Here is a 25,577-nt window from a genome sequence, read left to right as displayed (position 1 = left end):
CCGCCGCGGGGGGCTCCCCGGCCCCCTTCCTTCCTTCCCTTCCCTTCCTTCCCTACCGTCGTACTCCAGGCTGGGGCAGGCGCCCAGGGCGAGCAGCGCGGCGAGGCGCAGCCAGCAGCTCCCCATGCTGCGAGGCGGCGGCGGCCCTTCCCGGCTGAGGGCTGCGCGGCAAAGGGGCAGGCGGAGGAGGAGGAGGAGTGGGACGGAGACATTCTCCGAGCGGGCTCCCGGGCGCCGACGGAGACTCCTCCTCCTCCTCCTCCTCCTCTGAGGGCAGCCCGCCCGCCCCGCCTCACCTCGCCTCGCCTCCCGCCGGGACCGGCGGCGGGAAGGAGCTGAGGCGCTTGTGAGGGACGTGCTGCCACCCCCCCCACACTCCCTCCCGCCTCAGGGCTCCGGCGCCGGTTTGCTCCACGGTTCCCCCCACCACCACCACCCCCCCTTCCCCGAGTGGCTCCTCCCGCCCGTGGGCACAGCTCTCCTCCGACGTGGCCTCCGGGAACGGCCCGGCGAGAGGTCTGGGGTCCCTCGCCCCGGTGTGTGCGTTGCGTGGCCCCGCTGGCTCCAGTCCCTTCTCTGGTCAGGTAGGGCCACGCGGGGAAAGCACGGCGCTGCCGGCTCCCCTCCCGTCCCGTCCCGGGTGGCAGCGGGTGCCGGCGCAGGCCCGGAGAGTTTCGCGGGCGGCAGTGCGGGGAAAGGGACGGTGCTTTTTCAAGACGAACGGCTCCGGTTGCTCAGCAGTTTGCAGATGGGCAGCCTTAAATGTTCAGAAACCATGAGTCAGATCCTCAAGTCATGAGATTTAGGAAAAAAGTTCGAAGTCTTAACATTTCCCATTAACTTTTTGAGCTGCTAGGGTGTTGCGGGGTCACATTTTCAGGCTTTCTTCCATAACCACAAAGACTAGAGGCTTTTTTTTCTGTTTTCCAGATGAAGGCAAATTCCCCAATCGCTCCTAGCCTACAGAAGCGAGGGCTTCAGGCAGAGCACCGTATGTTCCAACGCTTTTGATTTAAGTTTGAGATCTATCAAGCCTGCAGCTTGACTACAGCTAGACTTGGATTTTTTTTTTTTTTTTTTCCCCTTTCCACCATTAGAGGTACCATCTAATGTGCACTGTAAACTGCTGAAGGTGGGGGAAAGCACTGGCCCCAGCTAGCCTGGGAAGAGTTTGCATGCTGGGGCAGCAAGGGGGAGAGATCCCAAGGGAGTTCTGAGGGTCCCACGCACCTGCTGCACTATTTGCAGCAAAGCACAAACAGGGAAATTACTAACTAGGAAGTAAAGGAATACTTCTTCAGAAATAAGGGACACCAATTTTCAGAGAGAGGATAGTCTTCTCAAGGGGAAATGTTAGTTTGGAATCGGCGGAAGAAGAGGCACCAATTTTGCCTAACTAATTTTGAGACTGGGTCAACCAAAGTGGCCAAGGAAAGAAATGGGATCTTGCTGGTAATTAGAATAAAAATCTGGGCAGGCGCTGTGTTTGGGAGCTTTCTCCAAAATGTTTTCTTCTCATCGGAGTTTTCGTGTGGATCAGGAGTACACCTCAAGTATACCTCCCCACCTGAATCCACTACATTGGGTGCTTGAGACCAGAACGCGCACAGGAGTGAGTGCAGCTCCTGCACCTATGGGGCCTGGCTAGAGGTCCTCTTGAGTAAAATACCTGATAGGTATGGGTAGGAACTGGGTCCTCAGCACCAACGCTTCTCCAAGTTGATCATGCTCTGTCCAGTGCAGATGCAGCTCAAGTATGGCTTCGATATTCCAGTTTGATCACCTTGTTTAAAAAAAAAAAAGTAACAAAACCAACATTAGTATCATCTGAGCCATTGCAGTTTAACAGCCTAAGGAAAGATTACATTTCCATGTGAGGAGAGATTAAAAAGACTAACATTACTCTCCTTGAAAGTAGAAAATAACAAAAAAGGAGTGCTTTAGGCTATTATTATTGGCACAGATATCATAGAAAAGATTAAAGTAAAATGTTAGAAATCTGTAATAAATAGTAATAATCTCTGTAGTTAATCTGTGCTGCAACGCTTTGGTAAAAGTTGAGCACTCGAATGTGCTGGAATAATAGAGGTATCTGAAGCAGATCATAATGGGTGTCATGGTTTAACCCCAGCTGGCAACTAAGCACCACGCAGCTGCTCACTCACTCCCCCCACCCAGTGGGATGGGGGAGAAAAATCAGGAAAAAAAAAGTAAAACTCATGGGTTGAGATAAAGACAGCTTAATAGGACAGAAAAGGAAGGGAAAAATACTACTACTACATCATACAAAACAAGTGATGCGCAATACAATCGCTCACCACCAACTGCCCAGCCAACCACCCCCAGTTTATATACTGGGCATGACATCACATGGTATGGAATACCCCTGTGGCTCATTTAGGTCAGCTGCCCTGGCTGTGTCCCCTCCCAACTTCTTGTGCTCCCCCTGCCTCCACTGGCAGGGCAGTATGAGAAGCTGAAAAGTCCTTGACTTAGTCAACATCAGTATGTTATCAACATTATTCTCATCCTAAATCCAAAACACAGCACTATACCAGCTACTAATAAGCAAATTAACTTTATTCCAGACGAAACCAGGACAATGGGTCAGATATCTCTCGCTTTCTCTTTGTGTATGTCCTTTTAGCTGCCCATTTCCAAAATACTGCCCTTCATTTAGATAGTCTTCCTAAGAATATAAGGTCTATACTAGTATGGTAGCATTGTACAAGAAGGTGCTGCCAGCCAAAGTTTTAATGCAGCTGCAGCTTCTCCATCAGCTGCCCCAGTATTGTCCAAACCACAGGGCTCACAGCCCCTCTCTTGGGAAGCCTTTTCTAGCCATTTAGAACTGTGTTGTCACCGTACAGAAACTTGGTGGTGGTGACAAATCCCTCCTTGTGTGGTTAGCCTGTTTGTGCGAGAAGCGAAGTCGTCAGTGGTACGTGCAGCCAGTTAACTGCTGCTGTGGTGCCCAAATTGGTACAGGCATGCATCCCATTTGATTCACTGCGATCAGTGAGTTTTTAAACTGCTTTTGTGTTGCTCCTGATTGCATAGGCACGATTCCATCCATTCAAACAGCGTAACCACGGGTGTTTTCAGGCTGGTTTTTACCATGTCTTGGCTGCCGACTGCAGGGGTTTCTGCAAAGCGTACTATGTGCATTGTGCGTGAGCTCGCCTGGGATGCTGGTTTTCCTCTAGCATCCAACTCTTGGAGTTCTCGCTGCCCTGAGAAAGGCAAGAGATTTAAGAGTTTACATAGCCTGCAAGTTACAGCTCAAATATAGATGCAAGTAGGAGCCTAACTAGCAGTGTGAATGTATCCTTCACGGACTGTTTGAAATTAGCCTTGTAAACATGCCAATACTGAGGTGTGCATTCATTCAGATGCAAGTAGGCTCTGGGGTTTCTCTGCGCAATGTAACTCTTAGTCTACGTCTTCGTTAGAATGACAGCTCTGTAAAACCATCCAAGAGATTGGGGCTTGATAGACAAGTTCAAGGCATTTTAAAAAAATTTTTTTGAATTTGTAACATAAATTAGATTTTTGTAGTTTTCTTAAGGGACCCTTTAATAGGACAAAGCATTTGGAAGTAGGAACGTATTAAACAAATGTCACATTTATTGAATTTGAAAGCATAGTCCTGGTCATTTTTTCGTCACAGTTCAGCTTTCAATTTTCACAGAAAAAATTCCAAATATTTAAGCTTGTGGTTATTTGGAGTTCCAGGCACTACTGGCATTACGCAAGAAATGACCAGTGTGCTTTTCATTGAAGAGTCAGTTTTTGACTGTTCGGAGGTAAATGAACTTTCAAACCTAAAATTAAGCAACAGTACAGGATGAAAGTATGTGAGAATGTCTTAGTTGAATAAACAATAGGACCCAAAGCAAAGTTAAGCGCTCTTGGAGACTTAAAGATACATTCTTACTATGCCAAGGAGTTAATTTAAGCACGTAATTTCTCCTCCATGCTTTTTTAAATAGCAGTTCAGAAGTATAATTTTATTACTCTCTACCAGAATAGCTGTAACTTAACTACAGTTACAGTGATAATAAAAATACAGCTTTTGATGGAGGGGAGAAATTCACTAAAGTACAATTTTTAATAATGTTTAACGATCTAATAATTTTTCTCCAAATAGTAAAAGGATGATAAGGAAAAAAACACCAACAAACCAGCAACCCAGCTGTGTGTGATTAAGTTTTGGAAGACCCAACTAAGATTCAATTAGTTATGTTAAGAGGATGACAAACTGGGGGCCCAATCCAAACTAGGGCCTGGTGTTTTTAGCCCTGTGAATAGCCTTACTGAATGAGAACACTCTAATACTTAAAATTACTCATGTAAATACCTGCAGAAATAGAGACTGTCCTAAAATAATAATAAAAATAAATACCAGTAACAACAATAATAATAATAATGATTATGATGATGCAGTTCTGTACAATTCTTACAATTCTTGAAGTTTACGAATTAGTTTCTTAGGACGTTTAGTGACAGCAAGGGTTAGAAATACTTATTTGTTGCTCAATGTTTGCTGTTATCAGACCCTCCTTCCAGCTGCTTGGAACTGCCATCTCCTAGGGCCAATTTTTTTCCTCTGGATGTCAGCCTGTTGCGTATGAACTTTGCTAGGACGCTGTTAGCATCCCACTCTGGGGGCAATCTGGGTGCTTGCAGGCTGGTGGGGTGCACTCCAGTGTTGGCATGTTTCAGAAGCTCTGACAAAGAGTCCCGGAGAGGGAGACTGAAATGGAAGCAAAGATTGGGATTGACCTGCGGAGATAACAGGCAGGAAGAGCAGCTCTGCTGTAGGCACTCCTGTGGTGAGGAACTGGAGGCGCCGAGAGGCAAAAAGGCAAAAAAGAGTCAGGGGAGACATGGTCAGAAAGAGGCAGGTGGATGTGTGTCATGTAGAGCACTGTCTGGGGAATAATAAGACAAAATTCCTCAATCTTACCACGCTGCTGCTGTCAGCACATGCCTATGAAACCTCACTGCCAGCACATGTGTTCACGCAGAGTAGGTGCTACATTCAGTCAGTGCCCTTTTCAAAAGGCACCTCCGCTGCAGATAGCATGCTTGTCAAAGAGACTTTGCCCATTTTGTATTTTTAAGTGATATATTCATGTTTTCTAATAGAAAGCTGGTTTTCCTAAGATGACAGACAAGAAAGAAACACTAGAGGCCAGCCTACAAGACGGCATCACCAGCTAAAAATGTCAGAAGGATGTAGACCAATGGAAAATCTTGTTCTAGAAGCTTAAATAACAGAGATAATGATCAAATAGTTTCTTGTGTGAAATAATAATCTTAAGTTATATCCTAATAATTTTCTTACGTCACACCCAAACCTCAATGGCACACTCCTCTGCAACAATACGAAAGAATATACTGCCCTGGCTGTAGAAATAATGTATTTTAAGGAAATGAAACATTCTTCAGGGCTGCACTCTCTGCGTCTTCCATCCCTGAGCACTTACGTGCTCCCTACATCAACGATCTGAAGAAGTCTCCTTGGGTCCTCCCAGTTAATGGTGGCCTCACGCCCTCCCTTCCAGCAATGGCACAAAGGAGATGGCTAGACTAACTTTCCCTCAATTTCTTTGCTACCAACAACCTTGCTATGGAAAATTTCAATATGAAAGTCCAGGTCAGGCTCATACATAGCATATACATGGTATACCTACGTAGCAAGTCTTCAAGAATACCAGTTGCCTTTTCCCCCTTCCATCTGGTGGGGTGCTTGTGTCTTAGGCAACCAGAAATTTTGTGGGGGGAGACAACACTGCATTCTTAGTTAGATACTGAATGATGCATTAATATTTTTAAGACTAGGTTGTGGTATATCAGCAGATACATGGTTTAACATTTAACAGATATACTAAAGAACAAAACCTCTGTATTTTTAATTTTTTTAAAGCTGTTTACATCCCTTAAAATTCTGTTAATATCTCTAAAGCTTTTGATGAGTGTGATTGGAAACAGCTGTGTCTAAACTGTTTCGACATCAAATGAGAATGGTCTTGAAAATGAAAGATTTCTTTGTGTACAAATACAAGAGCAACAGTTTAGCCAGATTTAGATTTTGCAATGGTTTTGTTGAGTCATTACTATCTGGTCCTGAAAAAGAGACTGGTAATTATACGGCGTGATTAAAATGTAATTCCAACACAGTCTTGGAAGGCAAACAGGTGTGAAGTTTGAGACCTCATCAGTATGAGATATTGAGCAAAGCAGACCTACTACCAAAGCATTAATTTCTCACCAACAGTGGTCTCATCACAGTTAACCAGGACACTATTTATGTTCTTAAAGGAATTTAAGGTGTGAAAATGTTGTAAACCCCTGCGAGTGATGAATGGTATAAATAATATAGCTCTTAAAAACACTCTGAGGGAATTTAGAGATAGTTTATTTATATTTTAAAGAGAGAAAATAGTCCAAGGATGCAGTAAATGGTTATCATTTCCCTATACAACATTTGGGTATTTTTAAATGTGCTCAATATTGGATTTTAATATCCAACTCAAACAGATTTCCTTTCTACTGCTAATTCAGATATTTTAGGTATTTTTGGAACATTTCTTTTTTCTATATTGTTAAGCATCCATGCTGCTAGGTACATGTCATAAATCTGAGTAAAGTGTCACTCATTCACCTGGGGGTATTAGATACAGAGAGCAGTGTCAGTAGTACCGGTAGTGGTAGTGTAACTATGTTGCTTTAAGAACTGCCCCCTTCTGCGTCAGCAAGGAGCCTGGCCAGCAATTTCAACAGAAACTGAGTACAGAATGGGCTTCGTGTGCAAGAAAGCATGTCTGATATACTAAGTAAATGTCAGAAATGCTAGATATTGAAAGCTGGACAAGTTAATGTCTTTTTCATGAGCACATTTTAAGTGAACCCCTACTTAGCTTATCAATAGTCATGTAAGATTAGCTTGTGTATACATGATTATCAGGACTTACAGTGGTTTACCATTATGATATTAACTCAATTTACTTCAACTACCCTAATGTCAACAGCATGACTTAAAATCTTCCCCAGGGACAAAGATTGGACGTAGTTTGCATATTATACAACTATTTCCTGGAAGAAAAAGGAAAAAGTTGCACAAAGTTCATTTCATATATTATTATTATTATTATCATCATCATCATCATCTTTGGGTATATAAAATACTGTCAAAACAGCATGTTCTCTCCTTTTCTACTTCAATCATCAGAAACTTGTATAGGAACAGTAGCTGCATAAATGAATCCTGTGCTTCCTGGAAATCAGTAAACATGCATATGTAAATATATGGATGAAATGGAAATTTCAGGAGGTCAGGTACACGTTTGATCATTCATATACATACACACACACACACACACGTCTATATATACATATACCTTCATGTATATATACACACACACACATATGTATCAGTGCATATACATATATACGTATTCAAGATGCACTAATAGCACTTCTTTTTAGATCAAACGTATACCTAGACTTAGATTTAAGTATCAGAATTTAACCACTTGAACATCTATGTATACACTGAGAAATAAATAAGTAATTGTATTTTTATGTCTTTATATTTTTACAAATCACTGTCTAAAACTTTAAAAATATACTACGTAAACCTGTCAAGGTACCAGACCACTTCAATGCCAAAAGCGATATGCCAGAAAACATAAAGTTTTCAGAGAATTTTGAATCAGAAAATTTGATACAGAGTGAGTATCTTTAACTGCTTTTCAGGGGCCAGGGGAAGGAAAATTCCTGGCTCCAAAGGCTGGGTGGGATGAGACAGTTACACCTTCGAAGAGCACGAACTCCACCTCGTGGTAGGTTCGATGGTGAAATTTTAGAAACCCAGCAATTCTAAAGCACAATCTCAGTTGTATGACAGAGCTGTGAAATCTAGAAATAAAGATTTAAGTCGATACAGTTATCTTTGGGAAAGCAAGAAAAAACAGAGAAAAATGTACTATGTTTCTACAACTTTTTGCTACTCATCAGTTGATGAAAGCCTTTCATTTATAAAAAACCCTTACATTTTTATCATAAGGGCTGTGAATTTGTTAAAAAAAAAAAAAGCTTTAAATTAATACACATGTACATTTAACTTGTTTTATTTGTTTAATCTTTTTTATTACCGAGGAAGACATGTAAAAAAGACATCTGAATGGATTAATTTGCTCCTGCTTCTTCTTAAGCAAAGGGTATGGACCAGATAAATGTACAAGTCCCTGAAACTCCTTTGGTGTACATCAGTTTAGAATTCATTACATAAACTTTTGTAGCATTAAGGTTTAAGGGTAATTCCCGTTTTAAAGTAATATTTTTCACTAAATTAGTTCACATTTTACAAAAAGAAATTGTCCTTATGGTAACAATTTCTGTGATTGATCGCCACTTAAAAAATAATTAAAGCTTATTTAAATTAATGAGGACATTATTTACTTCATTTCTCCTTTTCCACTTCCTTACTATTCACAACAGTATCCAAGTAGAACACAAACCACATGTGCATTCAGAAAAACAAGAAAATATGTAAATATAATGCACATTGGCAGAAAAAAACCAGCTCATGTAAGGTTCACTGCAGAACTTGAGAGTAGCCCAAAGAAAAATAACAGAAACAAAAGGATTTTAATTAACTCTGGCAAAAGATGACCCAAGCATCCAGGTTATTAGTATGATGCTTACTGTAGCACAGAGGAGGCCCCGTGAAAGAATCCGGGCACCTGTCATACTTACAGGGACAAAGCATTCAGCTGAATCAACTTCTAGGTTGAATACAACTCCAGACACTTCTGTTATATAAAACTTAAGCAACTCTGAAACTAGGAAAACTGATACTCCAAAGGCAAAATGTGGCCAAAGGCATACTAAAATGTGTTTGTATGTCAGTGAAATTAAATAACGTTTTCCTAGGTTTCCTACAAAGATCATCTGTCCCTTGTAAAGTATTCTGAAAAGTACTCAGTTTAGAAATAATTATTTATTTTATATTTATGCTAGCGCTTGTGTATATTCATAAAAACTAAGCATATTTTAGTATGCTTATTCTTTAGTTTGGGGGCAAACACTGACCCTGGATCAGATTCATCACAGTAAAGATTGTATTTCTTGTTCACCTGGACTAAATTCTCAGAAGTCAAATTTTATTTAGAGGGAATGCTGGTAATTAGAATAGTGGGTTTCTCACTTTTGCTTCTTGGACTAATTAAAAAACGAAACATTCTGCTCACCCATACCAGTAATGGGATTCATGACTCCTGCTGCTCAGTCTCCAGCTGAAGAAAAACCAGGTTGCCTGAGAAAAACATGAATATTTAGCCCATAATCATCTGTCGTACCAATGTGTTCCATAGTAACTTTGGTTACATTATTTTCCTGTAAGAAAAGCTCCACTAGAGACTCATTAAGGTATGGATGGTCAAAGCATATAGGATTAGAATCCACCTGAAACAACAGCGAGGATGTCCGGTTTTTATTGGGCCTGATTCTGTGAGGAGAGAGTCCCATCAGCTTACGCCGATTTCAGCAGGAGTGAAGGTGTTCAGCATCTCTCAGAAATGAAAGGTTACTCCAAAGTCCCAGTTTGGCAGGATACTTACACTACTCTTAGACACTGTTTCCAGTGGAACTACTGCCCTATATGAAATTACGCGCATACTTAAGTACCTTCCTCAATAATGGCCTACATGTTAACTTGGAAGTTTTATTGCTATTTTCATAAGTCAAAACAGAAGGAGGCATATGTATTTGTAAGTAACTGAGTACCCTCTTTAAAATGTGAACTTCAATATTCTTATATAGGTTGTTAAACCAAATAGTATCTTACACCAAATATTATAATTTTGCAAGAATATCATACTGAAAGTGGTACTCTGTAGACTGAAACAAAATAAAATCATTTAGCAAAAACCATGAAATGCCTGTATTCAACTTTTCACATAAAAAAATATATTTTTGTTTTACAACACTAACAGTTAAGGCCACAGAACTCCAGCAAGATGCTGATGAGCATTATCAATTGCAACTATTAAAATTACCAATAAATATCAAGAAAATGGTCTGCATGTTTAAAATCACAGCAATCAAATCAATCAAAAAAGCAACCATCAACATCTCTAGTGAGTCATAACTGTTTTCAAGTAAAAACTGCACTATGTGCTTTAAGACTGTCACATTCTTACATGCTATAACAGTGTTAGAGTAATATACAAGTAGAAGATTTCATCCTTCTGTCCTGGTTAGTCACAGTTTCCCTGGAATTCTCCAATGTGTGATTCTGGTTTTCATCTTTACTGTCTTCACCAGATAAATCTTCCTTTTCTTTTTCTTGTCCACTCTGTAATGGCTTTCCAGATCTATCTTCCTTTCTGCTACATACATTTTTCTGGCCTGTCAGTGGCTTTCGCTTAAACAGGGAAAACTGGAGTAAAAAACAGGTAAATAATATGCCCAAAACAGTTAGCTGTGAAATTCAAGGTTAAAAAGACTACAAAGCCTTTTGTATATACCAAGGTCAATTTAGGATGCAAACTTCTCCTCGGTAAAATAAATCATTTTTTTCAAAACAAAATGACTATTTAAAAAATGTTAATGCAAAACATTCTGCTGCAATATTTGAAATGTGTCAAAATAGCACAAATGAATCAGAGAAGTTAAAATGACTGCATTTTGTCAAATTACACACTGTACAGTTTGTACAAAATCCTGCAAGTGGTGCAAAATTATTTCTGTTTCTTTCAAAGAGTCTGAGGCAAAAATATAGGCTCAGACCTGCAAAGCCCCAGAGCAGTAAACGCTTAATATGCTTCATTATAAACATGTGTGTAGTCCCATTAAAGTTAATGACAATGTGTTTTTATGTAGCGAGACTATACACGTGCTTGAAGTTAATTGGTGCTTAAGGTCTCTGTTCAACAGGAAACACAGCAGCCAGTCTCTGCAGAAGCCTTTGGATCCTAAACGTGTAAGAAATTCCATATAAGGTACTCCTCAACATGCATATGTATATAAACACAGTCTTTAAATCAATGCATGTTGGAAATAGATAAAAGGTCAATTAGCTCAGCTGCTGCTTTCAGAAAAGAAATACAGTGGAAAATATTTTTAGATAACGTCCCATAGCAATCAAGTCCTAAGTTTTCACCTCACCAAAATCTGATAGGATTAACAACCTGTCTTTTATGGGCATGCTATACATGAACAGGTGATAATGGGCTTTATCTCATTTCTACTGACAGAAGTACTATGATTTATTTTAACAGACCAATTATTTGGACAATTTTAAGCTATTTTATCACAAAATAAAATCAAATCTTAAACAGAAGGAACAGGTTGCTCAGCAGTTTAACTGTTTATGCAGATCAGGTAAATTGGGGTATTTGCTTCAGCTTTGTAACTGCCCACTGCCACCTTGGTTATTGGTAAAACTAGAAGGAAAAATCAGGCCACGTACCTTTTTCCTCCCAACGATTTCTCCAGTTACTTGGTCATCGGTGTTCTCTGAAGAGCTGTTCACAGTGTGATTGTCAGTGCTTTCTTTCTCTACAATAATATAAACCTTTATATTAACTTCCTTCTGATACTTGCAAATTAAGAGCAGAAAAAACTGTTCTTCAAATTATTTTTGAAGTAAAAATCACTAAATAAAATGTGGATATTAAAAAAAAAAGCTATCAGAATATTCAGTTCAACTTCGTGCCCAGCCTGACAAGAATGTTTTAATTTTTTTAATCTCTCTATATAATGCCCTTGTATTATTCTCCAGGTGCTCAATTTTCAAGAACAGAACACTTATGGCAGTGACATTATACAAAATGTTTTGACTTGACACTCACAGTTTCCTCTTGCTGACAGAAAACAATGTCTTGCACACTGATTTTGAAAGTATATTCTAATTTGGAAAAGCTGACTTTTACATCAGGAGTTATGGTTCAGCGTGAATTTTATTCCATAGAAACAATTCTGGGAAAGGGAGAACTTTCCATCTGAGTTGATGTTCCTGTGTTTAAATTTTCCTATCCTCCCTGTAGGAATGATATAAATTTAGAACTTAATATCAAAACTTCCAGATCACTGGATGATGGAAAAATATTTAAGCATCCATTCTGGACAAGCTATTTCCATTATAAGATTGAAAATAAATGGCATAGCTTCTTCAGCATTAAGGCAGTGGTCTCTTTTATACCACATTTGTTATTTTCTTTCAAAAGAACAATTATAGATTATTCCAGAATTTGTAAAATAAAATAAATATTTTTTACTTGTCTTGCATATAGGGCACCTAACTTCATGCTCTCCAGCTTTTTTAAAGGAATATACAGTTCACTCAAACCATCATCAAAACTACGGAAAACATCTAGCTACATCTTCAGCATCTCTGAACAGTGTTCGGTACCACATTTCACCTAAAATAATCTGTTTGTGAATGTAATGAGGAAATGTCAGTTGACAGAGATGAGAAAGACGTTCGACAAGCTTCTCTGTTGAAGTGAAGAAGCGCAGCACCTGAAGAAGTAGCTTGAGAGACAATACCAGAGTAACTACCATTACTTTGTCACCGCACAACTAGAACTGCTCTTAGCAAGTAAGATATAGTCCTGCTAAGAGAAAGTCCTTCTTGTGGACTTCCTCTAATACATAACTGGGAAAAGTAATTTTTTCTTTCAAATCATTAACAATTAGTAATGGTTTATTGCCTCTCAAATTTCATCACCTCTCAAGAACTGCTTTATCAACTACTGACAATAACTGTATTGTTCAGTATTTTTATAATAGGGATTGTTTAGAAAAGTTTTATCTTTTGAAATGTTTTATTTGTTTTTAGAATGTCCGTAATGATCCAATTCTTAGGAATTGTATTCTTACCCTGCTGAATGATGGTCTCTTTCTGAGTAGTCTCTTCTGTCTATAGAGAGACAAAACAATGAAATCTCTACTTTCACACTTGTTAAAAAAGAAAATGTTTAACTATTAACACCTGCATATGTGTTCCTCCCTTTACCAAAACCACCCCAAACAACAACTTTGCATTTCCAAGATACCTACACATATATTCAAACTAATGGAAGTTATAGAACCAAGTGCTTTCAGAGACCAATAACTTCATAGGAGTAAATGATTTTACCTCTACAGTTTCCACTGTGCTATTACTGCTTTTCTCTCCCTCAGGTGTTTTACTATGTTTCTCTTTTTCAGATTTTTCCTCTATTTCCTCTTCTTTCTCTGTTCCTTCCCCTCCTCCTCCTGCTGCTTCTCCTTCTGCTTCTTCTTCTGTTTCTTCTTCTTCTTCATCTTCTTCTTCATCATTGTCATCATCACCATTATCTGTGTCTTCATCTCCAGACAAGTTTTGTTCCTTTGACAAAAGGGCCAAAACATAATTTTGAAATTCATGCTGCACAATGATGTCATGGTCCTCATCCTACACCAGTTAATCATACATCATAATTTGACTAAGAACAAGAAAACTCAAAAGAAAATGCTCCAAAGAGTAGATAGAGTAAGGACAAAGACAGGAGCCTTCATCTGAGGTTTGCTAATTTTAACAGATTTTAAAGAAACAGACTTCCAGTGAACATTAGGAGTACAGCTGATGCCTACGTTTTGCTATCTGCTATTACTCCTTAATGGAAAAGTGATGAAAACAACCTTTTTTTTTGAAACAAAATACTTATTTTAAATGTTTGAAATATGCATAATTAACAAAAGCAGTAGTAATTCCAACATTGAAAAAAGTCATTAAAATCTATTTCCCAAGAACATTAATGGAACAATACCAGACACAATGTTCTGATTCATCTGATTCAATAAAGACACTATAATTTGAATTTAAGTTGGTTTCAGCCTAGGATAAAACTTCAATATAGTAAAATAAAATAGCCAGGGGTATTATAAAATAAATTTTTTAAAGTGCAAATGCTGTTTTTGTAAAAATGTGTAGAAAAAAGAACGAATTATATCCTCCTTACTCCATTCAATGACTGCCATTACTATGCCATTTATCTATTTTTAACAGCATGAAATATTTTAAACAGAAACATTCTCCCTCCCACTGCAGAAATATGAAGGCCTAAACCGAGTCCAAGATGGACTTCTGATGTCAAATCAAGTGAACCCTTATCATTGCATCAGAGTGCCCAGAGGTACTATTGCAGCTTTGCATTGTGATGCTTTTCTTCTATGATTGATTGAAATATAGGTATTGAACCAGTATTTTATGTTAAAGAAACATGAACAACAAAACGCTTCTGTTCCACTGCAGCCTATATCATGATGGGAACTGGTGGGAATGATCCGCATGCTCTTTTGAAAGTGTGGTAGAGGAATGGGTCTTATTTTGAACACCTTCGTATACTTGAGTCCAAATGCTTTCTCCTATCTTTTGTCAATGGCTTCCTTAATCCTTCTTACTTTTTTGAATTTTTGCTTGTTGTCTCCATAATGACTGTCTTCATGCTTATCAGAAGGTAAGTTGCTAGTCAGGAGGTGACCATTAGCTAACGTTTCTAGACGTTGGAACACGAGGTTGCTTAGCCACGAAAGTTAGAGGTATGCAAAAGCTTAACAGGTTAGTTGTTTCCTGGCCTGTACTCTTCTGGGTGAGTTAACTGTGTAGCGAAGTATTTTTGGACCCTACTTAGAGGCTTTCTGCCACTTTAAGCACAACTGCACGCCTGAAATTAAGAATCACAATGATACCACATACATTCAGCTTGTACCACTTTCACTGTTCTCTTTTGGCCCATTGTCCACAGGCTTGTCTGGTGCCCTTCGCAGCTTCAAAGACCAAATTTTTAAACTTAGGATAAAAAGCCTCACTGTGCCTGCCAGCATGTGCAGCAGTTAGTGGGAGTTCTCCACCGCATCTAGTATCTGTGCAGCACGCACTACGTTCTGAGGACCGCGGTGAAACGGGCTAGCAGCAAAGATGAATCCAGCCCGGAGTTCAGGCTACGCATTAACCACGTGCTGACGCCACAGAGAGCACCTGGGAAACTGGAGGTATCCTGGTAGTACGTTATATTGCCAGCTACATATTCCAGCTCTAGAAATGTTAGGAATGAAATAAAAGCAGAAATCACCAAGTGCCATTGGTAGAAAGTCCCTTTTGTAGCATAGCATAACGGTGACCTAAACAACCAGCATTTTGCAACAGATGAATACTTCAGCTCACCCTACTGGGGAAAAGACCTTCTCCTAACAGATACCTTCCAGTATTTCCTTAACTGAGGCTTCTTCCAGTCAGCTTTCCAGTCTGTCTCTGTAACTGTGAATTTCGCTGCAAACAGTGAAAAAGGCAATCTGCTTTCAACTCTAACAAAAGAAAATAAAGCGCAAAATATCCCAGTGAGATCGTAGAAACATTTAGGTTAGTAAAGACCTCTAAGATCATCGAGTCCAACCGTAAACCTAACACTGCCAAGTCCACTACTAAACCCTGTCTCTAAGTGCCACATCTACACGTCTTTTAAATACCTCCAGGGTGGTATTTAAACCACTTCCCTGGGCAGCCTGTTCCAATGCTTCATAACCCTTCATTTCTCTCACACAGCAAGCAGACCGAGCAGCAGTGCCGACACGCTCAATACCGTTTGGAGAAGAGCACACCATTTCATATTACCACCTGGTTGTGTGCCCTGGCACACTATTGTGCAGGTTCCCAGTAGGAGCGCACGAAGATTCCCAGTGGCAATCCCACTGTCATTTCCTGGGGGCTCCGCACAGTGGAAAGTCATTCTGAGAACAAGCACAACCACTGTAAGAATCCCGTCTCCTGGCATACCAAAAAGGCAAACAGGTGGGACAAAAATGACGGCAGGTTTCAGAAGGGGTGATCTTTTTTTGAAATGTTCTTTTTTCTTTTGTTGTTTTAGTGAGAAGCTTGATTATGAAGCTAAACATGACAAACTCTTTATAAACTTGACTTCTGTAATAGATTCCAGCATCTATGATGGAAAGCAAGAGGTAATAATTCTTCCACCTTTCTAGGAGCTGACAAAAGGTTGCTTCTTACATATCAGTATATCTGAGGAACAATGAACAATAAAAACTGAAAATGTTTTCATCTAAACTCCTTTGGAAGTGGTGTTATTTATCATTAGCATAGTTTATCTGTAGACTTGAATGGTACCACCGCAATATTTAATACAGAAGCGTTTAGAGATAATACATGCACAGGATTTTGTCTCTGTAAATAATGTAAAAACCCTCCATTGGATAAAATACTGACACTCAGTCTTCCAGAGGAGTATCAGATTGACGTGGACTTAGACATCTGTGACAAAGCCAGAATTTTCTATTTTTGGTTCCTTCAAAGTTAAGACAGTCTTCACAGATGTTTAGCATAGTTATGGCCTATGGAAGGGATTCAACCTAGCCATTTCACACTGGAGGAAATTTAAGATTAGTAGGGCATGTATGCCCTATGTAACATGCATCTACAAAACACAGCAAAATGTGTAACTACAGCTAAATGTAAAAGAAGAGTTTAAACTACTGAAAATGTTTATCCCACTTTCTAAGCATATGTAAGTATCTCTAGCTCTGCTGATATGGAGATACTGGTCAAGCAGTTAACAACAAAAATACCTATGTTCCATATAGTGTAGGCAATAAAAGTAGTTAGAATTTGAGTTCTGAGGGAAGAACTTCTCCCAATTACATATTAAAGAGTCATGACATATTCACATGAAAATCAGTTCCAAAGTCAAACTGATAAGAAAAAAGCTCTTCTTCCAGTCCTCACCTTTTCAATTACATAATCCAATCTCAGAAATTACCTATACTTCTAGCCTCATCTCTAGACACACTTGATCTCTAGCTTTCTATCCACTGACAACTGTTTTCCTCCTCATATAAATATTCAAAACATAATTTAAGAAATGGAAAGCTTATTTCCTTTCAAAACAATTCCTCCTGCACAGATAATAAGGTGTCTAGTGAGGAACAGCACTCTTAATTCTCATTAAGCTGGCAGCTAAATCTACGGAAAGTAACCAAGAAAACAAGAACTTGCTGTTTATAAATACCTCCTAGAAGCACAGTCTAGTGCTAAATTAAAAAAAAAAATAGGAAGGAAGAACACTTTTTTTTTTTTGTAAATTTGGTGAAAATCTCATCAGAACTAAATGCTCAAAATGGCTAGGAAAGTTGTCATAGAATAACATTAAAAAAGACCTTTTTTCTGCTTCTTTATAGAGCCGGCATTGATCAGTGGGACTTAGAATAGCAGTATTCTAAGAATAAAACAACATTTTAACAAAGTACAAAATTACTGTCAGCATTCTAGAATTTGCCTATCATGTGGTAAGCAGAATCAGGTGGACACATATTTAGCATACTTGAATAAAAAGGCAGAGCACAATCAGTGTGATTATCATCCATATCAACATAGTTGCAGCATTTCAGAAACTGTACGCCAAGGTCCTACAGTAGTCTTATACAACTTGCAAGACTTATGTACAACTCCTATGCCTACAAAATCCACTGCTCTTTAACAGCTGGATAATGGCTGAACTTACTGCTCTACAGGTTCTGCTTACACTGAACTTATGTATCAGGTTTGGATTCTATCATAAAGACAACGTTTCCTGTTAGCCTAAACGAAGATACCTAAATGCAGGAGTCTACAAAGGAGATAGGATCTAAGCTGCCATTGTAGTTATCAGAGATCTTTGGTGGAATTCCTTTGACAAGTGCCACTCAGACATCCTAGGAATCTGAGACATCCTTACATGGGGTTTATAGAGACCTGCATCATTCTGGACCCCAACTCACAGCCAGGTAGGATACCCCACAACACCTAAAATCACACTAGATGTGTTTGTTTAGGCAACTGAGCCACGCTCCTTGTCAAAAAAATTGGAGCTGAGAGACACTCATTTCACCCCAAAGAAGACGCCTACTGTTGTTAAACTGAACAGCTTCCCGGACTGACCACATTTCCATTTATCGTATTTGCAGCTTTCCACAGGTGTCTCTGGCTATCACCTTATCTGTTCAACTTCTAAAATAACCCATTTTGAATAATAACTCTTATTGCACAGGTTTATTACTGTTACTTCTGCTTGCCTATTTATAGGCATGTTTTGGAGAGTTTTTACCAATGGTAGTAAAGGAGGGATGAGAATGTCATACTACGGATACTCTTTTTACTTTAAAAGATGAATCGTCTGGCCATTAAAAATAATCTCTGAAGAATTTGAGGCTACTAATTAAAGCAAATATATATATGTATATATGTAGTATACATATATTACATATTATGCTATATGTATATATTATATATACGTATAATCTCTGCATTATTCTCTTTCATCATGCTTTAGGAGCTTTAGTTTCTTATTCCATTTAAATTCCTTACTCATAGAAAGATAACGCTGTAAGAATAACTTCAATAGTTTCACCTCTAAAGTTGAGACACAGAGAAGCTGGCTTGGCCAAGGTCACACACAGAAAGTTAAAAGTAGTAAAGAACATACAAGTAAAATATGTGAAATGGTTTTCATTTAAGCCTGAGGTTCCAGTTTCTTCAAGGACAAAAAAGTGGTCGGTTCTATGAAACAACCTTAAACATTTTGTACCTGTAGTATAATAAATCAGTACAGCGGAAGATCAGTCTTGAAAAGATAACCTTGCAGACTTAACAGACTGCACGGATTTTGTATAACTGTTTTGTTTGCTTATTTTTTTGCATGCGTTTAGACTGCTTTTCCTGTAAAACTAGACCTTCATAACAAGACATTCTTAAGGATACATTTGCTAAGGATAAAAAAGCTTTAGGGGATGAATGACCATACTCGCTTACGGTTTTGGCAAAAGTATTGCCTCAGTGGGTATAACTCAGTGGGTATAACTGTCTTCTGCTAAAATGGCTGCAGCTGGCTTTTCTTTGTGTAGATTAATACAGAATAAAGACATTTCTTTTCTGAATGCTCTATAAAAATGTGGTCTTATGTCTACAGGAGAGAGGGGGAAAAAGTTTCACTCTGTTCCATACCATTGTCTCACCTGGTGTCATGCTCTGAGTGAAAGACAGTCTTACTGAAGACTGGAGACATGTCTCATGGTAGACCTTGCTAAAATGACAGCTGTGGGCTAAGTTTCTCTATATTGCCATAACTATTTCATTGTGGATCCCTCCTGCATACTTTATGGAAACTGAGCTCTGGCAGATGGGCTGTTCATAATTAGCATTTCAGAAGGGAAGGTTTATGGTATCTTTCCAAGCCTCCTCAAGGAGTCAAAATATTTTATGTTTACCACCACCATTTTATGTTTCTAGGGAAGAAAATCTCAAAACCACTGATGAGACAAATTTAGTTCCAGATCTTTTAAAAATCTGGTGAAAACTCAGTGATTAAGAGAAATCTGTAATTACTATGTGTACCACTCGGAAATGGAGAGTTCTGGGAAGCTCTGGTTTACAGAAAAGATATTTCTGTTTCTAGTTGTCCTGGAAACTGTTAAAAATCCACAGAGAAGATTATTAAAGAGAGCTGAGAATGAGGTAGTTAGCTACATGCTTCTTCCTTGGTGCTGTTCTGCCAAGCAGCCATAAAACACCAATTGCTTAGCAGAGTTTTTAATCATTTAAGGAACAGATTTCTCCCATTAACTGCGCAGCCCATTACCTTTAGATGCCCAAAAGCATGCCGTGGCTTTCTTACATGCCTATACAACAACTGAATGGAATACATACCTAGCAGCAGTTTCAATATGAAGTAGAAGACTTTTAGTAGATGGATATCAGGTCTAAAGAGGTTGGTCAATGGGCCTAATGCTGTCATATGGGACTGAACAATGCTCCCTTTGTAGAGCACTGGTAAAGACAACTACAAAATACATTTCTACAGACCATCCTTCTTTTTTTGATGCAGGACTGAAAAGGAATAGGTAGAGGAATCATATCCTCCGCTAGATATCATTTTGCTCTCCAAAATACTACTGCACATGAATGTTACTCCTGACTTGTCCATGCTGGGAAAATGCACTGTGTTAACATTTTACTAAAACAGCATTTAAAGTAACAATATTAACCATGATCTTACATGCAGATGAGAGGAAAAATAAAAATAGATCTGTTTACCCTTTGTGGGTTGGAGATATATGGATGGGTAGGCGTGTAACATTTTGTTGATATTGACCTTGTCATGATGTCAAGTTATCTGATGTGAAGTGACTAGAAATACTTTCTGAGCTAAGATACATACCTTTTAGCTTCTTACTTAGCAGTTACAGTGAAAGCTTAACATCTTAAAACCCACACAGTGCTAGCCATTTGTCATCAGGAATTTGAACTGGGCTTTCATTTTGTAGCCATTAATACAGAAAAGTTATTAGCTCAGCTACTCTAAACCTTAGAGAAGTATCTTTCCCTTCAGTGATTACTAAAGAAAGAGCTGTCCAGTTTGATGACTGACAAAATTCAAAGACATAAGTACTCAAATGAGAGTACTCAAATGAGAGATTTAACAGCTTATTCTTTCAATTACAATCAGTAAGGCAGTCAACAAGCAAACTAGGCTTTCCTTACACATTGTCATGGAGAGAAACAGAAGAGCTCAGCTGAATATGCTTTAAAAGAATTTTCAGTAAAAAGCCAAGCCTGTCTCCGTAACTTGTCTAAAAGCTAACACCTAAGCTTCCACTAGGTTATATTGGTTTCCTAATTGTTCAATTCTATGTCAAGAGCACTTGACATGGATTACCTGATACAACAGTCCCTTAATGCTTCTGTCACGTAAGTATCCTGGAATACTAATGCAGCGCTGAACTCATAATTTCAGGCACACTGTGCGGACAGTGAAACAACTGGAAATCATTTTTACATCAGGCATGAGTTTTCCATTGCTACATGTCAAGCAAAAATTGAACTTTAAAGATAGTTACCCCTTCTTTGAAACATTTTCTTCCATCATATTTACAAGTCGTAGATGCCCACATAGTGATACACTGATTAGCCTGAGTATGTGATGACTAATTACCACAACAGTACTTGTGATACTTCAATTGCATCCCCCAACAGGATGGTGTCACTCTGAGAAAAATGGAATAAAACAGTGACTACATAGCTGTAAATAACGTTGTTAGAAACTGACTGAGCAGACTCATTTTTCGTTGTTGTTTTCCTAAGTCTTTTTCTGCCGATACCTTCCTACGCAATATATTCAAAGCCAAACACAAGAACCTACAAGTTTCCACAGATCTGTGCACTTTTGTCACAGGCTGGCAGTGCATATACTTTGCATTAAGAGAATTAATCTGATTACATTTATTAATCAAGACTTTAGGTGTTGTTCTGAGATAGTACACTGACATTTATTACATAGTAATAGACAGTCCTTTTTTTGATGGCATTAGCTTAAAGGTTATTTCAGTTGGCTTTGGTGTAATTATTCTGTGGCTTGCCAGCTTGCTGCTGTAGGTGTACCTGGAGAAAGATTCATCTCTGCATTCTTGTTTCAGTAAAGATAACTACTTAACAATGTATAAAATTTTAATGTAAAACTACATTCTAAAAAAGACAGTATTTGTACTTCCAGGTTTGTTTTAGATTTTTACTATTCACTACAAAACCAACTTAAATAGTTATCTAAAGGATTCTCTTTCTCCAGTGATTCAGAACAAATTTTTATTATTTATTCCCCAAGATAAATCAACATCTGAAATAGCTCAGATGTACTACAGCTTTCATGTACAAAACTGTTACCTTCTCAGAAAGGTCCTGCACATGGGTCGGGGCAATCCCAAGCATAAATACAGGCCGGGCAATGAGTGGATTGAGAGCAGCCCTGCAAAGAAGGACTTGAGGGTGTTGGTTGATGAGAAGCTCAACATGAGCCAGCAATGTGCACTCGCAGCCCAGAAACCCAACCATATCCTGGGCTGCATCAAAAGAAGCGTGACCAGCAGGTCAAGGGAGGTGAATCTCCGCTCTCGTGAGACCCCACCTGCAGTACTGCATTCAACTCTGGGGCCCCCAGCATAAGAAGGACATGGAGCTGTTGGAGCGAGTCCAGAGGAGGGCCACGAAGATGACCAGAGGGCTGGAGCACCTCTTCTACAAAGACAGGCTGAGAGAGTTGGGGTTGTTCAGCCTGGAGAAGAGAAGGCTCCGGGGAGACCTTATAGCAGCCTTCCAGTACCTAAAGGGGGCCCTCACGAAAGCTGGAGAGGGACTTTTTGGAAGGGCATGTAGTGATAGGACAAGGGGTAATGGCTTTAAACCGAAAGAGGGTAGATTTAGATTAGATGTAAGGAAGAAGTTCTTTACTGTGAGGGTGGTGAGACACTGGAACAGGCTGCCCAGAGGAGTTGTGGATGCCCCATCCCTGGCAGTGTTCAAGGCCAGGTTGGATGGGGCTTGGAGCAACCTGGTCTAGTGGAAGGTGTCCCTGCCTCTGGCAGGGGGGTTGGACCTAGGTGATCTTTAATGTCCCTTCCAATCCAAACCATTTTATGATTCTAAGTTTGCTTTATTTGGAGAACAAATAAATAATATCAATTTCCAGGATGAAAAGAAAAAAAAAAACCTATAGAACTAGAAAGAATTTTTAAGGTGTTTTGTGAAGAATCATAAAACAAGTTGGAGACTGTTTACATCAAGTATTCTCTCTTATGCACTATTTTTATATAGTAACATAAATACCCTTTAATATTCAGTCACTTGGAAATAGCATACCAAAATAGCTCCTGGGTACTTAAGGAAAACACATGAAATATAATGAGCAACTCCAAATCAGAATATGTTGATATTATCTCAAAAACTTAGTGTGTTTCTGGAAGATATTATGCTGCATAAAATTAATTCGTAATGCTAACAGGCACAGAGAAAAACTAACTTGGGAATATTAGCCCACACTTGGATACAGTTTGTGCATTTTTTCCAAATACTTATAGAAAATTTTTAGTGTCTGGAGCTTGTCATGCAGCTCCCACGTATTTGCAAATGAATGAGGACAGTCACTACTTGCTGCTTTTATTGTGCCACATAGCTTACAGTACTGCATGTCTCTCCAAAATCCTGTGCTTTTCGTTGAAATCCTGCCTTAATCATGCTGATTATTATTCAGTGCTTAGATAAAAATATGAGCAAAGGCAAATTTTCACCGATAACACCACAGCATGCAGCAAGGTTCTTCCAGATTCTCTGTTCTCCATACATCCCTGAAAGGCACGCCCCACAAGTCACTTCTAAAATGTCCACAGCCTGCAAAACTGGGTCTCTCAGGGGAGATCCCCCATTTCAAAATACTCTGATGTGAAAGTGACAATTTCTGTACAACCATCAATAATCTTTAAACCCATTCTCATCTTGTATGGGTAGATTTTTCAAGGACCACCCAGCTTAGTAACACAAGTCCCACCAGCTTCCCCATGCAATTGTTCTCCACGACATGCTGGCACTTGTGAAAGTTCTACCCCAGCTACTGGAAAGCTGGCTTTAAAGCACAGCTTAACTTCTTTCTGTACTCTTGATACAGGACACATTTAAGTTTGCCTTGTTCTTTTTCTCCTCAGAGATGACAATGAAGTGCCTAGTAAAAGAGATTAAATTTTGCAGTGGTTCTGCTGCTGTGTTTCTAATTATGAGAGTCATTTTGTGCCTTGGCTAGATGCTGGATAGAATGAAAGTAAGTATTTTAAACTTCCTGTAAGAAAACCAGCCTCTGCCAGGCTGCCTCACAATCCCAAACTCCTATTAGATTGGTCATTACTGTTGACTTTCCAGCTGAACAGCACAGCACAGGCTCTTGTATTATCATTGATGCACAGGGGAAATATTACTCTTCAATACTACTGTGATCAATATCCTTACAGGTACAGGTGCAGATAAAGGCTTTGTTTAATATAAAATTCTGCCTAGAGCTACCTTTGTTTAGCTCTCTCTCACACTCTCAATATGAAATCACAAATACTTCACACAAACCACAAATGCAACTCTGATTGAAAGATGGGGTACTCATGACAAATTATAAAGCTCTAAACCTGTAACGTTGAACCTGGGACATTCCAGCAGACTGCCCTGCAACCCACCTCAGACAGAAAAAGAGTCATGTCTGATTTTTCAGTGCTGGGGCATTTATGAAAGCCAGAATGGTAAATATCTTTACACTTGACATTTCAGGGCCCTGATAATAAATATTTTCATAACAAAGTATGGGGTTTTGAGATAACGGTATTAATATTTGTTTAAATCATTATAGCATGAGGTTGCCAAGCAAAGAAGCAATGGGCACCATCACAAATCCTTAAAAAGGACAGCGATTAAGTGTACTTGCTTTTTCTTTTGGCAATAGAAAAATAAAGCCTCTGTAGCTCTCAGCAGTGCAATTTTCTGATGCCAAAGCTATCTCTCCAAAATCCTTTCAATATGCAAAAGCTAACCTCTCCTCTCTCCATTAAAACATACGAAAAAGTGTATGAAAATATTACAACTCAGTGAGTGACTTCAGATCACAGACACACTCAGAACTTCACTGAGGACAAAACTACAGGTTTGCTATTTGTGCAAGCAAAATATTTGCTCAGTTGCTCACAGAATGCCACAGTACTAAACACTGTTGTTTACTTGAATTGCACATTTAAAAATTAGTTAAGAATTTGCCCTTTTACATTTACTTTGCCCTTTTTTTGTCTTTTTACAGATGTGGCAATATTCTTTTGTCTGAAAATCCTGTTATTTCTGAGCTTGATTCTACTTCCCATAATACTCATTATAAAATTAAAGACAATACACAGAAGTTCAGGTGCATTCACAGTTCATAAATCCAGCCTATATGCACGAAGAAAAAACTCAGATTGCATTAAAAAAGATGCTCTGCATTTAATCACTCTCATTTGTTTTAGAGAATTTAACAAGACTTTTGCTAAATGGCTAGATTCACACCACAATTTCAATTAATAAAAATAAAAGACTCTTTGCTATTCTGAGAGGTAAGATCTAGAAGGTAGTGTCATCTTTGGAGAAAGTAAGCTAAAATTTATCTTAAAACATGGCTAAAGCTAAGAAAAGCTACGGAAAAAACCTAAAAGCAATGGAAACAAAAACTGAATGTCCTTTTCTGCAAGGTCCCATTCTAAAGAATAACCACGTACCTATCCAGAGAAGACACTGGGACAAAAAATAGTGAATGAAAACCAGACATTTTCTGTAGTTTGGAGAAAGACATTTTTGTTATTCAGCATCAATTATGCAAAGAGAACTATTATCTGAATAAACAGTTTGATATTTTCAGATATACTGGAAAAATTTACGTGCTGAAATTTTGCAGGCATGAGAGAGGAGTTGTGCTACAGCATATTTAAAAGTAATCTAGAGCACCCTCATCTCTCACGGGAGCTGTGTGGCAAAAGCAGACTTGCACTCCACCCCCCAAAAATGGGGTATGTGCTTGTAACTCGTGCCTGCTACAAAAGGCACTATGTGCATGTGTAATTCTGCGAACATGTGAGACTGTGCAGGGGAATTAAAAGTTCTAAGAAGAGCTGCAGAAGGGTGCTTAGAAATTCGCAGGTGCTTATTAACATTTTATGGATGTCTGGTG

At 38.9% G+C, this 25,577-nt stretch overlaps 1 protein-coding gene across 2 annotated transcripts in view; it reads right to left on the bottom strand.

The window, feature by feature from the left end:
- Nucleotides 1–215, bottom strand: part of SRPX (sushi repeat containing protein X-linked) — a 50,918-nt gene extending 50,703 nt beyond the window's left edge. The window contains exon 1 of one of the 2 annotated variants that reach the window (XM_030020485.2): nucleotides 57–215. In XM_030020485.2, coding sequence (XP_029876345.1) covers nucleotides 57–126 — 70 coding nt within the window. In that variant the 5' untranslated portion in view covers nucleotides 127–215. The remainder of the gene's footprint in view (nucleotides 1–56) is intronic. The other variant, XM_030020486.2, reaches the window with a different exon arrangement.
- Nucleotides 216–25,577: the final 25,362 nt, after the last annotated feature.

This window comes from Aquila chrysaetos, chromosome 7, assembly GCF_900496995.4.
Source record: "Aquila chrysaetos chrysaetos chromosome 7, bAquChr1.4, whole genome shotgun sequence".
Lineage (NCBI taxonomy): Eukaryota > Metazoa > Chordata > Aves > Accipitriformes > Accipitridae > Aquila > Aquila chrysaetos.
Note: the sequence above shows the minus strand (reverse complement) of the source record. Positions and strands in the feature narration are given on the sequence as shown.